This window comes from Heliangelus exortis, unplaced genomic scaffold (genome assembly GCF_036169615.1).
Source record: "Heliangelus exortis unplaced genomic scaffold, bHelExo1.hap1 Scaffold_71, whole genome shotgun sequence".
In the NCBI taxonomy this organism is placed as follows: Eukaryota; Metazoa; Chordata; class Aves; order Apodiformes; family Trochilidae; genus Heliangelus; species Heliangelus exortis.
The window spans coordinates 50,267-68,879 of record NW_027285987.1 but is presented as its reverse complement, the minus strand read 5'-3'; the positions used below and the strand labels follow the sequence as shown (position 1 = coordinate 68,879).

Below are 18,613 nucleotides of genomic sequence, written 5' to 3'. Positions count from 1 at the left end.
CAAGAAGGTCTTGGAGGACCTCAAAGTATCTCCAGGAGGTCTTGGAGGACCTCAAGAAGGTCTTGAAGGACCTCAAAGGGACCTTGGAGGACCTCAAAGTATCTCCAGGAGGTCTTGGAGGACCTCAAAGGTTCTTCAGAAGGTCTTGGAGGACCTCAAAACATCTCAAGAAAGTCTTGGAGAACCTCAAAGTATCTCCTGGAGGTCTTGGAGGACCTCAAAAGATCTCAAGAAGGTCTTGGAGAACCTCAAAGGTTCTCCAGAAGGTCCTGGAAGACCTTGAAGTATCTCCAGGAGGTCTTGGAGGACCTCAAAGAGGTTCTGGAGGACCTCAAGGAGGTCTTGGAGGACCTCAAAGGTTCTTCAGAAGGTCTTGGAGGACCTCAAGGAGGTCTTGGAGGAGAGGACCTCAAAAGATCTCCAAGATGGGTTGGAGGACCTCAAAGTATCTCCAGGAGGTCTTGGAGGACCTCAAAGAGACCTTGGAGGACCTCAAAAGATCTCCAGAAGGTTCTGGAGGACCTCAAGAAGGTCTTGGAGGACCTCAAAACATCTCCAGAAGGTTCTGGAGGACCTCAAAGAGACCTTGGAGGACCTCAAGGAGGTCTTGGAGGACCTCAAAGTATCTCCAGGAGGTCTTGGAGGACCTCAAGGAGGTCTTGGAGGACCTCAAAGGTTCTTCAGAAGGTCCTGGAAGACCTTGAAGTATCTCCAGGAGGTTCTGGAGAACCTCAAGAAGGTCTTGAAGGACCTCAAAGAGACCCTGGAGGACCTCAAAACATCTCAAGAAGGTCTTGGAGGACCTCAAGGAGGTCTTGGAGGACCTCAAAGTATCTCCTGGAGGTCTTGAAGGACCTCGAAGTATCTCCAGGAGGTTCTGGAGGACCTCAAGAAGGTTCTGGAGAACCTCAAAGAGGTCTTGGAGAACCTCAAAGGTTCTTCAGAAGGTCCTGGAAGACCTCGAAGTATCTCCTGGAGGTCTTGGAGGACCTCAAGAAGGTCCTGGAGGACCTCAAGGACCTTCTGGAGAACCTCAACCCAACTCAAAGAGCTCTTGGAGAACCTCCAGCCATCTCCAGAAGGTTCTGGAAGACCGCAGAGAGGTCCTAGAGGTCCTACAACCATCTCAGAGACCTTCTGGAGAACCTCCAAGACCTTCTAGAAGGCCTCCAAGAGGTCCTAGAAGACCTCCAAGACCTTCTTGAAGACCTCCAACCATCTCCAGAAGATCCAAAGGACCTCCAAGAGGTCCTAGAAGACCTCCAAGAGGTCCTAGAGGTCCTCCAACCACCTCCAGAAGACCTGGAGAACCTCCAAGAGGTCCTGGAAGACCTCCAAGACCTTCTTGAAGACCTCCAACCATCTCCAGAAGATCCAAAGGACCTCCAAGACCTTCTGGAGAACCTCCAAGACGCTTCTTGGAGACCTCAAACCACCTCCAGAAGGTTCTGGAAGACCTCCAAGAGGTCCTAGAGGTCCTCCAACCACCTCCAGAAGACCTGGAGAACCTCCAAGACCTTCTAGAAGGCCTCCAAGAGGTCCTAGAAGACCTCCAAGACCTTCTTGAAGACCTCAAACCACCTCCAGAAGGTTCTGGAAGACCTCAGAGAGGTCCTAGAAGACCTCCAAGAGGTCCTAGAGGTCCTCCAACCACCTCCAGAAGACCTGGAGAACCTCCAAGACCTTCTAGAAGGCCTCCAAGAGGTCCTAGAAGACCTCCAAGACCTTCTTGAAGACCTCCAACCACCTCCAGAAGATCCAAAGGACCTCCAAGAGGTCCTAGAAGACCTCCCAGAGGTCCCCCCACCACCCCCAGAAGTCCCAGAAGCCCCCACTCACCCCTCGGCCAGGTCGGGGCCTTGCTCGGCGGCGATGGCTTTGTCGTCGGGTCTCCCGACCTTCTCCAGGAAGCAGAGGGCGGGGTCAGCCCGGATGGTGTTGTACTTCTCGTAACCTGGACAACCCCCCCCCAGAGCCACCTTAGGGACCTCCAGCTCCACCCCGAGGTGTCCCCGAGGAGAAGCGGCCATCTTGGACCTCCAGGAAGGTCTCAAAGATGGGGGCCCACCAAGATATCTCCATGAGGACCTCATGGAACCTCCCAAAAATGGTGGGGAACCAACAAAAGGACCAAGGAGACCCCATAACACCTCAAAAAACCCAACTTGGACCTCCAGGAAGGTCTCGAAGTTGAGGTCCCACCAAGATATCTCCATGAAGATCTTCCAGAAGGTCCCAAAAAGAGTGGGGAACCAACCAGAGGACCAAGGAGACTCCAAAACACCTCAAAAACCCCAAAAAATTCTTCAGAAAGGTCTCAAAAATGAGGTCCCACCAAGATATCTCCATGAGGACCTCGTGGAACCTCCAAAAAAATGGTGGGGAACCAACCAGAGGACCAAGGAGACCCCATAACACCTCAAAAAACCCAAAAAAATTCTTCAGAAGATCTCGAAGTTGTGGTCCCACCAAGATATCTCCATGAGGACCTTGTGGAACCTCCCAAAAATGGTGGGGAACCAACAAAAGGACCAAGGAGACTCCAAAACACCTCAAAAAATCCAACTTGGACCTTCAGGAAGGTCTCAAAGTTGAGGTCCCACCAAGATATCTCCACAAGGATCTTTCAGAAGGTCCCAAAAATGGTGGGGAACCAACCAGAGGACCAAGGAGACCCCAAAAACACCTCAAAAAACCCAACTTGGGCCTTCAGGAAGGTCTCAAAGTTGAGGTCCCACCAAGATATCTCCACGAGGACCTTGTGGAACCTCCCAAAACCGGTGGGGAACCAACCAGAGGACCAAGAAGACCCCAAAACACCTCAAAAAAACCCAAAAAAATCTCCAGGGAGACCTTCAGAAGGTCTCAAAGTTGAGGTCCCACCAAGATATCTCCACGAGGACCTCCCGGAACGCCCCAAAAAATGGCGGGAAACCAACCAGAGGACCAAGGAGAACCCCATAACACCTCCCAGCCGCCATCTTGGACCCTCAGAAAGGCCCCAAACCTGAGCTCCCACCACGAGGACCTCCCAGAAGGTCCCAAAAAGGGCGGGAAACCTGGACACCCCCCCCCAGAACCCAACTTATGGACCTCAAGGTCCACCCCGAGAAGTCCCGAGGAGAGGCGGCCATCTTGGGGCCCTCCACCGGGCTCCTGGGAGAAGGTTGAGGAGCAAGGGGTGGGGGGGGAGGTCCCTACCGTGCTTGAAGACCCCCAGGAGGAGGGACTTGTCGGCTTCCGGGTCCCACCAGGAAGTGGGGACCTCCAGTTGGTCAACCAAGGGGAACCAGATGTCCACGGCGCTGGGGAGAGGGGGGAGGGGAGAGGGTGGAGGAGGTCCAGGAGGTCCTGGAGAACCTCAAAGAGGTTCTGGAGGACCTCGAGGAACCTCCAAGAAGACCTCGAGGACCTCAAGGAACCTTCAGAAGGTTCTGGAGAAGCTCAAAGGACCTCAAGGAGCTCCTGGAGGACCTCAAGGAACCTTCAGAAGATCCCTGAGGACCTCAAGGAGGTTCTGGAGGACCTCAAAGAACCTCCAAGAAGACCTCGAGGACCTCAAGAAGGTTCTGGAGACCTCGAATCAGGTCCAGAAGATCCTGGAGGACCTCAAAGAGGTTCTGGAGGACCTCAAGGAACCTCCAAGAAGACCTTGAGGACCTCCAAGAGGTTCTGGAGGACCTTGAGGAACTTCAGAAGGTTCTGGAGAACCTCAAAGGACCTCAAGGAGCTCCTGGAGGACCTCAAGGAACCTCCAAGAAGACCTCGAGGACCTCAAAGAGGTTCTGGAGGACCTCAAGGAACCTTCAGAAGGTTCTGGAGAACCTCAAAGGACCTCAAGGAGCTCCTGGAGGACCTCAAGGAACCTCCAAGAAGTTCTGGAGGACCTCAAAGAGGTTCTGGAGGACCTCAAGGAACCTTCAGAAGGTCCTGGAGGACCTGCAGGAGGTTCTGGAGGTCGTGGAGGAGGTTCTGGTGGTTCTGGAGGTGGTTCTGGAGGTCTCACCTGGCCGGTGTCCCCGCCAGGACCTTCTCGGCCTGGTCCCCGATGAGCTCCTGGCGCAGGTAATAGAGCATCCGGACCCTGAGGAGAACCCTGGGGGGACAGGAGGAGAAATCAGGACCAGGACCTCCTGAAAATCCAGAGGCCACCAGAAAAAAACCAGGAAAAGGCCCCAAAGTGGTCCCCAAATGGGTGGGGAATGAAAAAAGGCAGCGAGGAGACCTCAAAACACCTCAAAAACCCCAAAAAAATCCTTCAGAAGATCTCGAAGTTGAGGTCCCACCAAGATATCTCCACGAGGACCTCCTGGAACCTCCCAAAAATGGTGGGGAACCAACCAGAGGACCAAGGAGACCCCAAAACACCTCAAAACCCCAAAAAAAATCTCCAAGGGGACCTTCAGAAGGTCTGAAAGTTGAGGTCCCACCAAGATATCTCCACGAGGACCTCCTGGAACCTCCCGAAACTGGTCGGGAACCAACAAGAGGACCAAGGAGACCCCAAAAAACCTCCAAGACCTCCATAAAAACCTTCAGGAAGGTCTCAAACTTGATGTCCCACCAAGGTATCTCCATGAGGACCTCTCAGAACGTCCCAAAAGTGGTGGGGAACCAACCAGAGCACCAAGGAGACCCCAAAACACCTCAAAAAACCCAACTTGGACCTTCAGGAAGGTCTCAAAGTTGAGGTCCCACCAAGATATCTCCACGAGGACCTCGTGGAACCTCCCAAAAATGGTGGGGAACCAACAAAAGGACCAAGGAGACCCCATAACACCTCAAAAACCCCAAAAAAATTCTTCAGAAAGGTCTCAAAAATGAGGTCCCACCAAGATATCTCCATGAGGACCTCCTGGAACCTCCCAAAAATGGTGGGGAACCAAAGAGGGGACCAAGGAGACCCCAAAACACCTCAAAACCCCCAAAAAATTCTTCAGAAAGGTCTCAAAAGTGAGGTCCCACCAAGATATCTCCATGAGGACCTCTCGGAACCTCCCAAAAATGGTGAAGAACCAACCAGAGGACCAAGGAGACCCCAAAACACCTTAAAACCCCCAAAAAATTCTTCAGAAAGGTCTCAAAAATGAGGTCCCACCAAGATATCTCCACGAGGACCTCCCGGAACCTCCCAAAACTGGTGGGGAACCAACCAGAGGACCAAGGAGACTCCATAAAACCTCCAAGACCTCCATAAAAACCTTCAGGAAGGTCTCAAACTTGATGTCCCACCACAATATCTCCATGAGGACCTCTCAGAACGTCCCAAAACTGGTGGGGAACCAACCAGAGGACCAAGGAGACCCCATAACACCTCAAAAATAAAAAAAAAATTCTTCAGAAGGTCTCAAACTTGAGGTCCCACCAAGATATCTCCATGAGGACCTCCTGGAACCTCCCAAAAATGGTGGGGAACCAACGAGGGGACCAAGGAGACCCCAAAACACCTCAAAACCCCCCAAAAATTCCAACAGGGACCTCCAAAACCATCTCAGAACTTGGTGTCCCACCAAGATATCTCCACGAGGACCTCCTGGAACGCCCTGAAACCAGTGGGGAACCAACCAGAGGACCAAGGAGACCCCAAAACACCTCAAAAACCCCAAAAAAATTCTTCAGAAAGGTCTCAAAAATGAGGTCCCACCAAGATATCTCCATGAGGACCTCTCGAAACCTCCCAAAAATAGTGGGGAACCAAAGAGGGGACCAAGGAGACCCCAAAACACCTCAAAAAACCCAACTTGGACCTTCAGGAAGTTCTCAAAGTTGAGGTCCCACCAAGATATCTCCACGAGGACCTCCCGGAACGCCCCGAAACCAGTGGGGAACCAACAAGAGGACCAAGGAGACCCCAAAACACCTCAAAAACCTGAACAAAACCCAAGAGGACCTCCAAAACCATCTCAGAACTTGGTGTCCCACCAAGATATCTCCACGAGGACCTCCCGGAACGCCCTGAAACCAGTGGGGAACCAAGCAGAGGACCAAGGAGACCCCATAACACCTCCCAGCCGCCATCTTGTCCCCTGGGGGAAGGCCCCGGGCGGCCACCTACTTGTTGCACTGGTGCTTCAGGTGCTTCTTGTAGCCCTCGTCCTGGAAGAGGGCGTCGGGGTCGTACTTGCGGATCCAATCGGCCTTCTGGAGGTCGAAGGAGCTCTGGGCTTTGACTTTTTTCCCTTTCCTCCCCCGGGGCACCGGGATGGAAAGTCCTGGAGGAGAAGTTGGAGAAGTTGGAGAAGATCAGAAGGTCCAAAAGCACCAGGATTTGGGGCTTTTTGGGCGTTTTTTGAGGTTTTACCTGAATGGTTCTGGAGCTCCTTGGTCTTCCCGTTCTCCGTGGGGCTGATGAGGTCCCAGATGAAGCTCTTGATCTTCTCGTCGCCCCGGTAGTGGAGAAGACAATAGACCAGGATGCTCCTGCAGATGGTCTCCACGTCGGCCTCCGAGAGGCGGCGCTTGAAGCGCCCGTGGGAGAGGATCTCCTGCCAACGGCCCCACCTGGAGGAGAAAGGGCTCATGGGACATCCCGGCACGAGGAGGTCCTCATCGGGGTCAAGGGAAGCCTTGGGGTTGGCCAAGAAGGTCCTGGAGATGGAGGGGGTTGAGGTTCTCCAAGAGGAACCAACTCGTGGTGGCACCAAAAGGTCTTGAGATGGTTCAAGGTGACCAAGAACCTCCTCAAGTTGGACCTCCTGGAGGTTCTTGGACCTCCTGGTGGTCAACAAAGACCTGGAGATGGTTGAGGATCTCCAAGAACCTCCTCAAGTTGGACCTTGTTGAGGTTCTCCACCTCTTGGTGGCCACCAGAACCTCTTGAGATGCTTCAACCACCCCAGAACCTCCTCAACTTGGACCTCCTTGAGGTTCTTCACCCCAGAACCTCCTCAACTTGGATCTCCATGAGGTTCCTGGACCTCTTGGTGGCCACCAAAGCCCTTGAGATCCTTCAGGTTGACCAAGAACCTTCTCCTGGAGGACCTGGTTGAGGTTCTCCACCCCAGAACCTCCTCAACTTGGACCTCCTTGAGGTTCCTGGACCTCCTGGTGGTCAACAAAGCCCTGGAGATGGTTCAGGATCTCCAAGAACCTCCTCATCTTGGACCTTCTTGAGGTTCTTCACCCCAGAACCTCCTCAAGTTGGATCTCCATGAGGTTCCTGGACCTCCTGGTGGCCACCAAAGCTCTTGAGACCCTTCAGGATCTCCAAGAACCTCCTCAACTTGGATCTCCATGAGGTTCCTTGGACCTCCTGGTGTCCCCCAACCCCCTGGAGATGCCTCCACCCTCCTCCCCAGGTTGTCCCCTTCCCCAGCTCCTCCTGACCCATAGACCAGGAGATGTTTCTCCACCCAGAACCTCCTCAACTTGGACCTCCTGGAGGTTCTTGGACCTCTTGGTGGTCAACAAAGACCTGGAGATGGTTGAGGATCTCCAAGAACCTCTTCAAGTTGGACCTCCTTGAGGTTCTCCACCTCTTGGTGGCCACCAAAGCTCTTGAGATGCTTCAACCACCCAAGAACCTCCTCATCTTGGACCTCCATGAGGTTCCTGGACCTCCTGGTGGCCACCAAACCCCTTGAGATCCTTCAGGTTGACCAAGAACCTTCTCCTGGAGGACCTGGTTGAGGTTCTCCACCTCCTGGTGGCCACCAGAAGCCCTTGAGATCCTCCAGGATCTCCAAGAACCTCCTCATGGAGCTCCTGGTTGAGGTTCTCCACCCAGAACCTCCTCAACTTGGACCTCCTGGACCTCCTGGTGTCCCCCAACCCCCTGGAGATGCCTCCACCCTCCTCCCCAGGTTGTCCCCTCCCCCAGCTCCTCCTGACCCGTAGACCAGGAGATGTTTCTCCACCCAGAACCTCCTCAACTTGGGTCTTCTGGAGGTTCCTGGACCTCCTGGTGGTCAACAAAGCCCTTGAGATCCTTCAGGATCTCCAAGAACCTCCTTATGGAGGTCCTGGTTGAGGTTCTCCACCCAGAACCTCCTCAACTTGGACCTCCATGAGGGTCCTTGACCTCCTGGTGGTCAACAAAGACCTGGAGATGGTTCAGGATCTCCAAGAACCTCCTCAAGTTGGACCTGGTTGAGGTCCTCCACCTCCTGGTGGCCACCAAAGCTCTTGAGACCCTTCAGGATCTCCAAGAACCTCCTCAAGTTGGATCTCCATGAGGTTCCTGGACCTCCTGGTGGTCAACAAAGACCAGGAGATGCTTCAGGTTGACCAAGAACCTCCTCAAGTTGGACCTGGTTGAGGTTCTCCACCTCTTGGTGGCCACCAAAGCTCTTGAGATGCTTCTTCCACCCCAGAACCTCCTCAACTTGGACCTCCTTGAAGTTCTCCACCTCCTGGTGGCCACCAAAGCTCTTGAGACCCTTCAGGATCTCCAAGAACCTCCTCATGGAGCTCCTGGTTAAGGTTCTCCACCCCAGAACCTCCTCAAGTTGGATCTCCATGAGGTTCCTGGACCTCCTGGTGGCCACCAAAGCCCTTGAGATCCTTCAGGTTGACCAAGAACCTCCTCAACTTGGACCTCCTTGAGGTTCTTCACCCCAGAACGTCCTCAAGTTGGATCTCCACGAGGTTCCTTGGACCTCCTGGTGTCCCCCAACCCCCTGGAGATGCCTCCACCCCCCCTCCCCAGGTTGTCCCCTCCCCCAGCTCCTCCTGACCCGTAGACCAGGAGATGTTTCTCCACCCAGAACCTCCTCAACTTGGACCTCCTTGAGCTTCCTGGACCTCTTGGTGGTCACCAAAGCCCTTGAGATCCTTCAGGTTGACCAAGAACCTCCTCAACTTGGACCTCCATGAGGTTCCTGGACCTCCTGGTGGTCACCAAAGCTCTTGAGATCCTTCAGGATCTCCAAGAACCTCCTCATGGAGCTCCTGGTTGAGGTTCTCCACCCCAGAACCTCCTCAACTTGGATCTCCATGAGGTTCCTGGACCTCCTGGTGGTCACCAAAGCCCTTGAGATCCTTCAGGTTGACCAAGAACCTCCTCAAGTTGGACCTCCTGAAGGTTCCTGGACCTCCTGGTGGCCACCAAACCCCTTCATATCCTTCAAGTTGACCAAGAACCTTCTCCTGGAGGACCTGGTTGAGGTTCTCCACCTCCTGGTGGCCACCAGAAGCCCTTGAGATCCTCCAGGATCTCCAAGAACCTCCTCATGGAGCTCCTGGTCAAGGTTCTCCACCCCAGAACCTCCTCAACTTGGACCTCCTGGACCTCCTGGTGTCCCCCAACCCCCTGGAGATGCCTCCACCCTCCTCCCCAGGTTGTCCCCTCCCCCAGCTCCTCCTGACCCGTAGACCAGGAGATGTTTCTCCACCCAGAACCTCCTCAACTTGGACCTCCTTGAGGTTCCTGGACCTCCTGGTGGCCTCCAAAGCCCTTGAGATCCTTCAGGATCTCCAAGAACCTTCTCATATTGGACCTCCTTGAGGTTCTCCACCTCTTGGTGGCCACCAGAACCTCTTGAGATCCTTCAGGATCTCCAAGAACCTCCTCAACTTGGACCTCCTTGAGGTTCTTGGACCTCCTGGTGGTCAACAAAGACTTGGAGATGGTTCAGGATCTCCAAGAACCTTCTCCTGAAGGTCCTGGTTGAGGTTCTCCACCTCCTGGTGGTCACCAAACCCCTTGAGATCCTTCAGGATCTCCAAGAACCTCCTCAACTTGGACCTCCTTGAGGTTCTTCACCCCAGAACGTCCTCAAGTTGGATCTCCATGAGGTTCCTGGACCTCCTGGTGGTCACCAAACCCCTCGAGATCCTTCAGGTTGACCAAGAACCTCCTCAACTTGGACCTCCTTGAGCTTCCTGGACCTCCTGGTGGCCACCAAAGCCCTTGAGATCCTTCAGGAACTCCAAGAACCTCCTCAAGTTGGACCTCCATGAGGTTCTTGGACCTCCTGGTGGCCTCCAAACCCCTTGAGATCCTTCAGGATCTCCAAGAACCTCCTCATGGAGGTCCTGGTTGAGGTTCTTCACCCCAGAACCTCCTCAACTTGGACCTCCTGGTGGCCCCCAACCCCCTGGAGATGCCTCCACCCTCCTCCCCAGGTTGTCCCCTCCCCCAGCTCCTCCTGACCCGTAGACCAGGAGATGTTTCTCCACCCAGAACCTCCTCAACTTGGACCTCCATGAGGTTCCTGGACCTCCTGGTGGTCACCAAAGACCTAGAGATGGTTCAGGTTGGCCAAGAACCTTCTCCTGAAGGTCCTGGTTGAGGTTCTCCACCTCTTGGTGGCCACCAAAGCTCTTGAGATCCTTCAGGTTGACCAAGAACCTCCTCAACTTGGACCTCCATGAGGTTCCTGGACCTCCTGGTGGTCAACAAAGCCCTTGAGATGCTTCAGGTTGACCAAGAACCTTCTCCTGGAGGACCTGGTCCAGGTTCTCCACCTCCTGGTGGCCACCAAAGCCCTTGAGATCCTTCAGGATCTCCAAGAACCTCCTCATGGAGCTCCTGGTCAAGGTTCTCCACCCCAGAACCTCCTCAACTTGGACCTCCTGGACCTCCTGGTGTCCCCCAACCCCCTGGAGATGCCTCCACCCTCCTCCCCAGGTTGTCCCCTCCCCCAGCTCCTCCTGACCCGTAGACCAGGAGATGTTTCTCCACCCAGAACCTCCTCAACTTGGACCTTCTTGAGGTTCCTGGACCTCCTGGTGGTCAACAAAGCCCTTCAGATCCTTCAGGTTGACCAAGAACCTCCTCATCTTGGACCTCCTTGAGGTTCTCCACCTCTTGGTGGCCACCAAAGCTCTTGAGATGCTTCAACCACCCCAGAACCTCCTCAAGTTGGATCTCCATGAGGTTCCTGGACCTCCTGGTGGTCACCAAAGCCCTTGAGATCCTTCAGGATCTCCAAGAACCTCCTCATGGAGGTCCTGGTTGAGGTTCTCCACCCAGAACCTCCTCAACTTGGACCTCCCTGAGGTTCCTTGACCTCCTGGTGGTCAACAAAGACCTGGAGATGGTTCAGGATCTCCAAGAACCTCCTCATCTTGGACCTCCTTGAGGTTCTTCACCCCAGAACCTCCTCAAGTTGGATCTCCATGAGGTTCCTTGGACCTCCTGGTGTCCCCCAACCCCCTGGAGATGCCTCCACCCTTCTCCCCAGGTTATCCCCTCCCCCAGCTCCTCCTGACCCGTAGACCAGGAGATGTTTCTCCACCCAGAACCTCCTCAACTTGGACCTCCTTGAGGTTCCTGGACCTCCTGGTGGCCACCAAAGCCCTTGAGATCCTTCAGGATCTCCAAGAACCTCTTCAACTTAGACCTCCTTGAGGTTCTTGGACCTCCTGGTGGCCACCAAACCCCTTGAGATCCTTCAGGATCTCCAAGAACCTCCTCAAGTTGGACCTGGTTGAGGTTCTCCACCTCTTGGTGGCCACCAGAAGCCCTTGAGATCCTTCAGGATCTCCAAGAACCTCCTCATGGAGCTCCTGGTTGAGGTTCTCCACCCAAGAACCTCCTCAAGTTGGATCTCCATGAGCTTCCTGGACCTCCTGGTGGCCACCAAAGCTCTTGAGATGCTTCAACCACCCCAGAACCTCCTCAACTTGGACCTCCTTGAGGTTCTTCACCCCAGAACCTCCTCAAGTTGGATCTCCATGAGGTTCCTTGGACCTCCTGGTGTCCCCCAACCCCCTGGAGATGCCTCCACCCCCCTCCCCAGGTTGTCCCCTCCCCCAGCTCCTCCTGACCCGTAGACCAGGAGATGTTTCTCCACCCAGAACCTCCTCAACTTGGACCTCCTTGAGCTTCCTGGACCTCCTGGTAGTCACCAAAGCTCTTGAGATCCTTCAGGTTGACCAAGAACCTCCTCAACTTGGACCTCCTTGAGGTTCTTCACCCCAGAACGTCCTCAAGTTGGATCTCCATGAGGTTCCTTGACCTCCTGGTGGTCAACAAAGACCTGGAGATGGTTCAGGATCTCCAAGAACCTCCTCAAGTTGGACCTGGTTGAGGTTCTCCACCTCCTGGTGGCCACCAAACCCCTTGAGATCCTTCAGGATCTCCAAGAACCTCCTCATGGAGCTCCTGGTTGAGGTTCTCCACCCCAGAACCTCCTCAACTTGGACCTCCTGGTGGCCCCCAACCCCCTGGAGATGCCTCCACCCTCCTCCCCAGGTTGTCCCCTCCCCCAGCTCCTCCTGACCCGTAGACCAGGAGATGTTTCTCCACCCAGAACCTCCTCAACTTGGACCTCCTTGAGGTTCCTGGACCTCCTGGTGGTCAACAAAGCCCTTCAGATCCTTCAGGTTGACCAAGAACCTCCTCATCTTGGACCTCCTTGAGGTTCTCCACCTCTTGGTGGCCACCAAAGCTCTTGAGATGCTTCAACCACCCCAGAACCTCCTCAAGTTGGATCTCCATGAGGTTCCTGGACCTCCTGGTGGTCACCAAAGCCCTTGAGATCCTTCAGGATCTCCAAGAACCTCCTCATGGAGGTCCTGGTTGAGGTTCTCCACCCAGAACCTCCTCAACTTGGACCTCCCTGAGGTTCCTTGACCTCCTGGTGGTCAACAAAGACCTGGAGATGGTTCAGGATCTCCAAGAACCTCCTCATCTTGGACCTTCTTGAGGTTCTTCACCCCAGAACCTCCTCAAGTTGGATCTCCATGAGGTTCCTTGGACCTCCTGGTGTCCCCCAACCCCCTGGAGATGCCTCCACCCTCCTCCCCAGGTTGTCCCCTCCCCCAGCTCCTCCTGACCCGTAGACCAGGAGATGTTTCTCCACCCAGAACCTCCTCAACTTGGACCTCCTTGAACTTCCTGGACCTCCTGGTGGCCACCAAACCCCTTGAGATCCTTCAGGATCTCCAAGAACCTCCTCAACTTGGACCTCCTTGAGGTTCTCCACCTCCTGGTGGCCACCAAAGCTCTTGAGATGCTTCAACCACCCCAGAACCTCCTCAACTTGGACCTCCTTGAGGTTCTTCACCCCAGAACCTCCTCATCTTGGATCTCCATGAGGTTCTTGGACCTCCTGGTGGTCACCAAACCCCTTGAGATCCTTCAGGATCTCCAAGAACCTCCTCAACTTGGACCTCCTTGAGGTTCTCCACCCCAGAACCTCCTCAACTTGGACCTCCTGGACCTCCTGGTGTCCCCCAACCCCCTGGAGATGCCTCCACCCCCCTCCCCAGGTTGTCCCCTCCCCCAGCTCCTCCTGACCCGTAGACCAGGAGATGTTTCTCCACCCGGAAGCAGTCGGTGCGGCCGTAGGGGGGGTGCTGGAGGCCATGTTGGTTGGGGGAGGGGTGGGGATGGTGTCTCCTGGCCCGGGGTCTCTCCTCGTCTTCGCTCTCCAGGTCGGAGAAGTCCACGAGGTCGTCGTCCCGGAAGGTGCTGAAGTGTCTCGTCTGCTTCCGGACCCGGGGGGTGTCGATCACCAGGGTGTTCTGGGTAAAAAGGGGGAGGGGACAACTTAAGGAGAGGTCACCCGGTGGTCCCGGGACCACCCGGAGGTGAAGGAACCTCTTGGTGGCCACCAGAAGCTCTTGAGATGGTTCTTCCACCCAAGAACCTCTTCAACTTGGATCTCCTTGAGGTTCTTGGACCTCCTGGTGGTCAACAAAGACCTGGAGATGGTTGAGGATCTCCAAGAACCTCCTCATGGAGGTCCTGGTTGAGGTTCTCCACCTCTTGGTGGCCACCAGAGAAGAGCTGGAGGTGGTTGAAGGTCTCCCAGTTGAGGTTCTCCAACCAGAACCTCTTCAAGTTGGACCTCCATGAGGTTCCTGGACCTCCTGGTGGCCACCAAAGACTTGGAGATGGTTCAGGTTGACCAAGAACCTTCTCCTGGAGGTCCTGGTTGAGGTTCTTCACCCAAGAACCTCCTCAAGTTGGATCTCCATGAGGTTCTTGGACCTCCTGGTGGTCAACAAAGACCTGGAGATGGTTGAGGATCTCCAAGAACCTCTTCAAGTTGGACCTCCTCGAGGTTCTCCACCTCTTGGTGGCCACCAGAAGGTCTTGAGATGGTTTTTCCACCCAAGAACCTCCTCAAGTTGGACCTCCTTGAGGTTCTTGGACCTCCTGGTGGTCAACAAAGACCTTGAGATCCTTCAGGTTCTCCAAGAACCTCCTCATGGAGCTCCTGGTTGAGGTTCTCCACCTCTTGGTGGCCACCAAACCTCTTCAGATGCTTCCTCCACCCCAGAACCTCCTCAACATGGACCTCCTTGAGCTTCCTGGACCTCTTGGAGGCCACCAAACCCCTTGAGATGCTTCATGTTGACCAAGAACCTTCTCCTGGAGCTCCTGGTTGAGGTTCTTCACCCAAGAACCTCCTCATCTTGGACCTCCTTGAGGTTCTCCACCTCTTGGTGGCCACCAAACCCCTTGAGATGCTTCCTCCACCCAGAACCTCCTCAACTTGGACCTCCTGGTGGCCACCAAACCCCTTCAGATCCTTCAGGTTGACCAAGAACCTCCTCATCTTGGGTCTCCTTGAGGTTCTCCACCTCTTGGTGGCCACCAAAGCTCTTCAGATGCTTCAACCACCCCAGAACCTCCTCAACTTGGACCTCCTTGAGGTTCTTGGACCTCTTGGTGGTCAACAAAGACCTGGAGATGGTTGAGGATCTCCAAGAACCTCTTCAAGTTGGACCTGGTTGAGGTTCTCCACTCAAGAACCTCCTCATCTTGGACCTGGTTGAGGTTCTCCACCTCTTGGTGGCCACCAAACCTCTTGAGATGCTTCCTCCACCCAGAACCTCCTCAACATGGACCTCCATGAGCTTCCTGGACCTCTTGGAGGCCACCAGAACCTCTTGAGATGCTTCCTCCCCCCAGAACCTCCTCAACTTGGACCTCCCTGAGGTTCCTGGACCTCCTGGTGGTCAACAAAGACCTTGAGATCCTTGAGGGTCTCCAAGAACCTCCTCATGGAGGTCCTGGTTGAGGTTCTTCACCCCAGAACCTCCTCAACATGGACCTCCCTGAGCTTCCTGGACCTCCTGGTGGCCCCTGGGACTTCCCATCATGCCCTTCTCCCCTTCCCACCTTGCTGTTGAGAAGCTCCAGGTCCAGGTCAGCTTTTTTGGCCCATTTCTGCCAGAAGTTGGGGTCATCCAGGGCGATGTCCGTCCGGTTCTCCGAGGCCACGAAACTCGCCTGGAGGAAACGACGAAAAAAAGGCGGGAAAAGTCACTCCCCGCCGGGCCTCGCCTCCTCCAAGATGGCCGACGAGGCCCCCCCCCACCCAAGAGGACCTTGGCGAAGGTGGAGCCTTTGCCCTCGCTCTCGATGGTGATGGTCGTGGTTCTCCTCAGGAGGATTTGGTCGATGTCCTCTTCGCAGAACTTGGAGCCTTCGTCGTCTTCCTCCATGATGGCGGCGTAGGCGCCTTTCCGCAGGAGGTCCTCGATCTCCTTCTTGGAGAACTGTTGGATCTGAGGGGGGAAAGGGGGAGGAGCTCCAGGAGGAAGTGGGGGGGGAGGGGGCGGGGCTTCATCTCCAGGGGAAAAAAGTCCTTTTTTTTGGGGTTTTTTCTCTCAAAATGGCGCAAAAATCCCTTTTTTTGGGGTTGTTTTCTCTCAAAATGGCGGCAAATTCCCTTTTTTTGGGTCAAACTCTATCTCTACCTCAACAAAACTCAACTTTTTGGGTCAATTTACCTCAAAACTTAAAAAAAAATCAACTTTTTTGTTATTTTCTGTCAAAATGGCGCCAAAATCCCTTTTTTTTCGTTCATTTCTGTCAAAATGGCGCCAAAATCCCATTTTTTGGGGTTGTTTTCTCTCAAAATGGCGGCAAAATCCCAGTTTTTGGGTCAAACTCCACCCCAACCTCAACAAAACTCAACTTTTTGGGTCAATTTACCTCAAAAAATAAAAAAAAATTAATTTTTTTGCTTAATTTCTGTCAAAATGGCGCCAAAATCCCCTTCTTTTTGTTCATTTCTGTCAAAATGGCGCCAAAACCCCATTTTTGGGGGTTAATTTCTGTCAAAATGGTGGCAAAATCCCAGTTTTTGGGTCAAACTCCATCCCAAACTCAACAAAACTCAACTTTTTGGGTAAATTTACCTCAAAAAATAAAAAAAAAATCAATTTTTTTGCTTAATTTCTGTCAAAATGGCAGCAAAATCCCTGTTTTTGGGGTTGTTTTCTGTCAAAATGGCGCCAAAATCCCGTTTTTTGGGGTTATTTTCTCTCAAAATGGCGGCAAAATCCCATTTTTTGGGTCAAACTCCACCCCAACCTCTTCCAAACTGAACTTTTTTGGTCAATTTACCTCAAAAAATAAAAAAAAAATTAATTTTTTTGCTTAATTTCTGTCAAAATGGCGGCAAAATCTCTGTTTTTGAGGTTGTTTTCTCTCAAAATGGCGGAAAATTCCCTTTTTTTTGGGTTCATTTCTGTCAAAATGGCGGCAAAATCCCAGTTTTTGGGTCAAACTCCATCTCTACCTCATCAAAGTTCCATTTTTTGGGTCAATTTACCTCAAAAAATAAAAAAAAAAGTAATTTTTTTGCTTAATTTCTGTCAAAATGGCGGAAAAACCCCTTTTTTTGAGGTTGTTTTCTCTCAAAATGGCGGAAAAATCCCTTTTTTTGAGGTTGTTTTCTCTCAAAATGGCACCAAAATCCCAGTTTTTGGGTCAATTTCCATCCCAAACTCTTCCAAACTCAACTTTTTGGGTCAATTTACCTCAAAAAATAAAAAAAAATCAATTTTTTTGCTTAATTCCTGTCAAAATGGCAGCAAAATCCCCTTTTTTTTGTTCATTTCTGTCAAAATGGAGCCAAAATCCCATTTCTTGAGGTTGTTTTCTCTCAAAATGGCGGCAAAATCCCAGTTTTTGGGTCAAACTCCATCCCAACCTCAACAAAACTCAACTTTTTGGGTCAATTTACCTCCAGAAATTAAAAAAAATTAATTTTTTTTGTCATTTTCTCTCAAAATGGTGGAAAAATTCCTGTTTTTGGGGTTGTTTTCTCTCAAAATGGCGGCAAATTCCGTTTTTTTTGGGTCAAACTCCACCCCAACCTCATCAAAGTTCAACTTTTTGGGTCAATTTACCTCAAAACTTTAAAAAAAGAAACAATTTTTTGGTCATTTTCTCTCAAAATGGCGCCAAAATCCCTTTTTTTTGCTTCATTTCTGTCAAAATGGCGGCAAATTCGCATTTTTTTGGGTTATTTTCTGTCAAAATGGCGGCAAAGTTCCTTTTTCGGGTCAAACTCCATCCCAACCTCAACAAAACTCAACTTTTTGGGTCAATTTACCTCAAAAAAATAAAAAAAAAAGTAATTTTTTTGCTTAATTTCTGTCAAAAAGGCCTTAAAATTCCAGTTTTTGGGTCAATCTCCATCCCAACCTCTTCCAAACCCAACTTTTTTGGCCAATCTCCACCCCAACCTCTTCCAACCCCATTTTTTTTGGTCGACCTCCATCCCAACCTCTTCCAAACCCAACCCAACCTCTTCCAACCTCAACCCAACCTCATCCCAACCTCTTCAAACCTCAACCCAACCTCTTCCAACCTCAACTTTTTTGGCCAATCTCCATCCCAACCTCTTCCAACCCAACCCAACCTCCTCCAAACTCAACCCAACCTCTTCCAACTTCTTCAAACCCATCCCAACCTCTTCCAACCTCAACCCAACCTCTTCAAACCCAACCCAACCTCTTCCAAACCCAACCCAATGTCTTCCAAACCCAACTTTTTTGGCCAATCTCCATCCCAACCTCTTCCAACCCAACCCAACCTCTTCCAACCTCTTCCAACCTCAACCCAACCCCTTCCAACCTCTTCCAAACCCATCCTAACCTCTTCCAACCCCATTTTTTTTGGTCGACCTCCGTCCCAACCTCTTCCAACCCCAACTTTTTTGGCCAATCTCCATCCCAACCTCTTCCAGACCCAACCCAACCTCCTCCAACCTCTTCCAAACCCAACCCCACCCCTTCCAACCCCCTCCAAACCCACCCCAACCTCTTCCAAACCCAACCCAACCCCTTCCAACCTCTTCCAAACTCATCCCAACCTCTTCCAATCCCACTCCAACCTCTTCCAACCTCAACCCAACCTCTTCCAACCTCAACCCAACCCCTTCCAACCCCTTCCAACCTCTTCCAACCTCTTCCAATCCCACCCCAACCTCTTCCAAACCCAACCCAACCTCTTCAAACTCAACCCAACCTCTTCCAAACCCAACCCAACCCCTTCCAACCTCAACCCAACCTCTTCCAGACCCAACCCAACCCCTTCCAACCTCAACCCAACCTCTTCCAACCCAACCCAACCTCTTCCAACCTTTTCAAACCCAACCCAACCTCTTCCAAACCCAACTTTTTTGGCCAATCTCCATCCCAACCTCTTCCAACCTCAACCCAACCTCTTCCAACCCCATTTTTTTGCCTCAACCTCCACCCCACCCCCATTTTTTGGGTCTCTCCCCCCTCCCCCCTCCTCACCCCGGCGATGTTGCCCTCCCGGCCGCTCATGGATTGGAGGACGGCCTTGTCCAGGCCCAACTTGAGGCTGGCCTTGTCCAACACCTCTTCCAAACCCAACCCAACCTCAACCCAACCCCTTCCAACCTCTTCAAACCCAACCCAACCTCTTCCAAACCCAACTCAACCTCTTCCA

The 18,613-nt window shown here is 52.7% G+C and overlaps 1 protein-coding gene across 1 annotated transcript in view; it reads right to left on the bottom strand.

Moving 5' to 3' along the window:
• Window positions 1-18,613, bottom strand: part of CHD8 (chromodomain helicase DNA binding protein 8) — a gene marked incomplete at its 3' end in the record, with an annotated part of 81,136 nt that overhangs the window by 14,933 nt on the left and 47,590 nt on the right. The window contains 8 exon segments of the mRNA XM_071732734.1: window positions 1,840-1,954; window positions 3,202-3,305; window positions 4,007-4,096; window positions 6,056-6,212; window positions 6,302-6,501; window positions 13,187-13,413; window positions 15,020-15,130; window positions 15,229-15,408. Of these exon segments, the coding sequence (XP_071588835.1) occupies window positions 1,840-1,954; window positions 3,202-3,305; window positions 4,007-4,096; window positions 6,056-6,212; window positions 6,302-6,501; window positions 13,187-13,413; window positions 15,020-15,130; window positions 15,229-15,408 (1,184 nt within the window).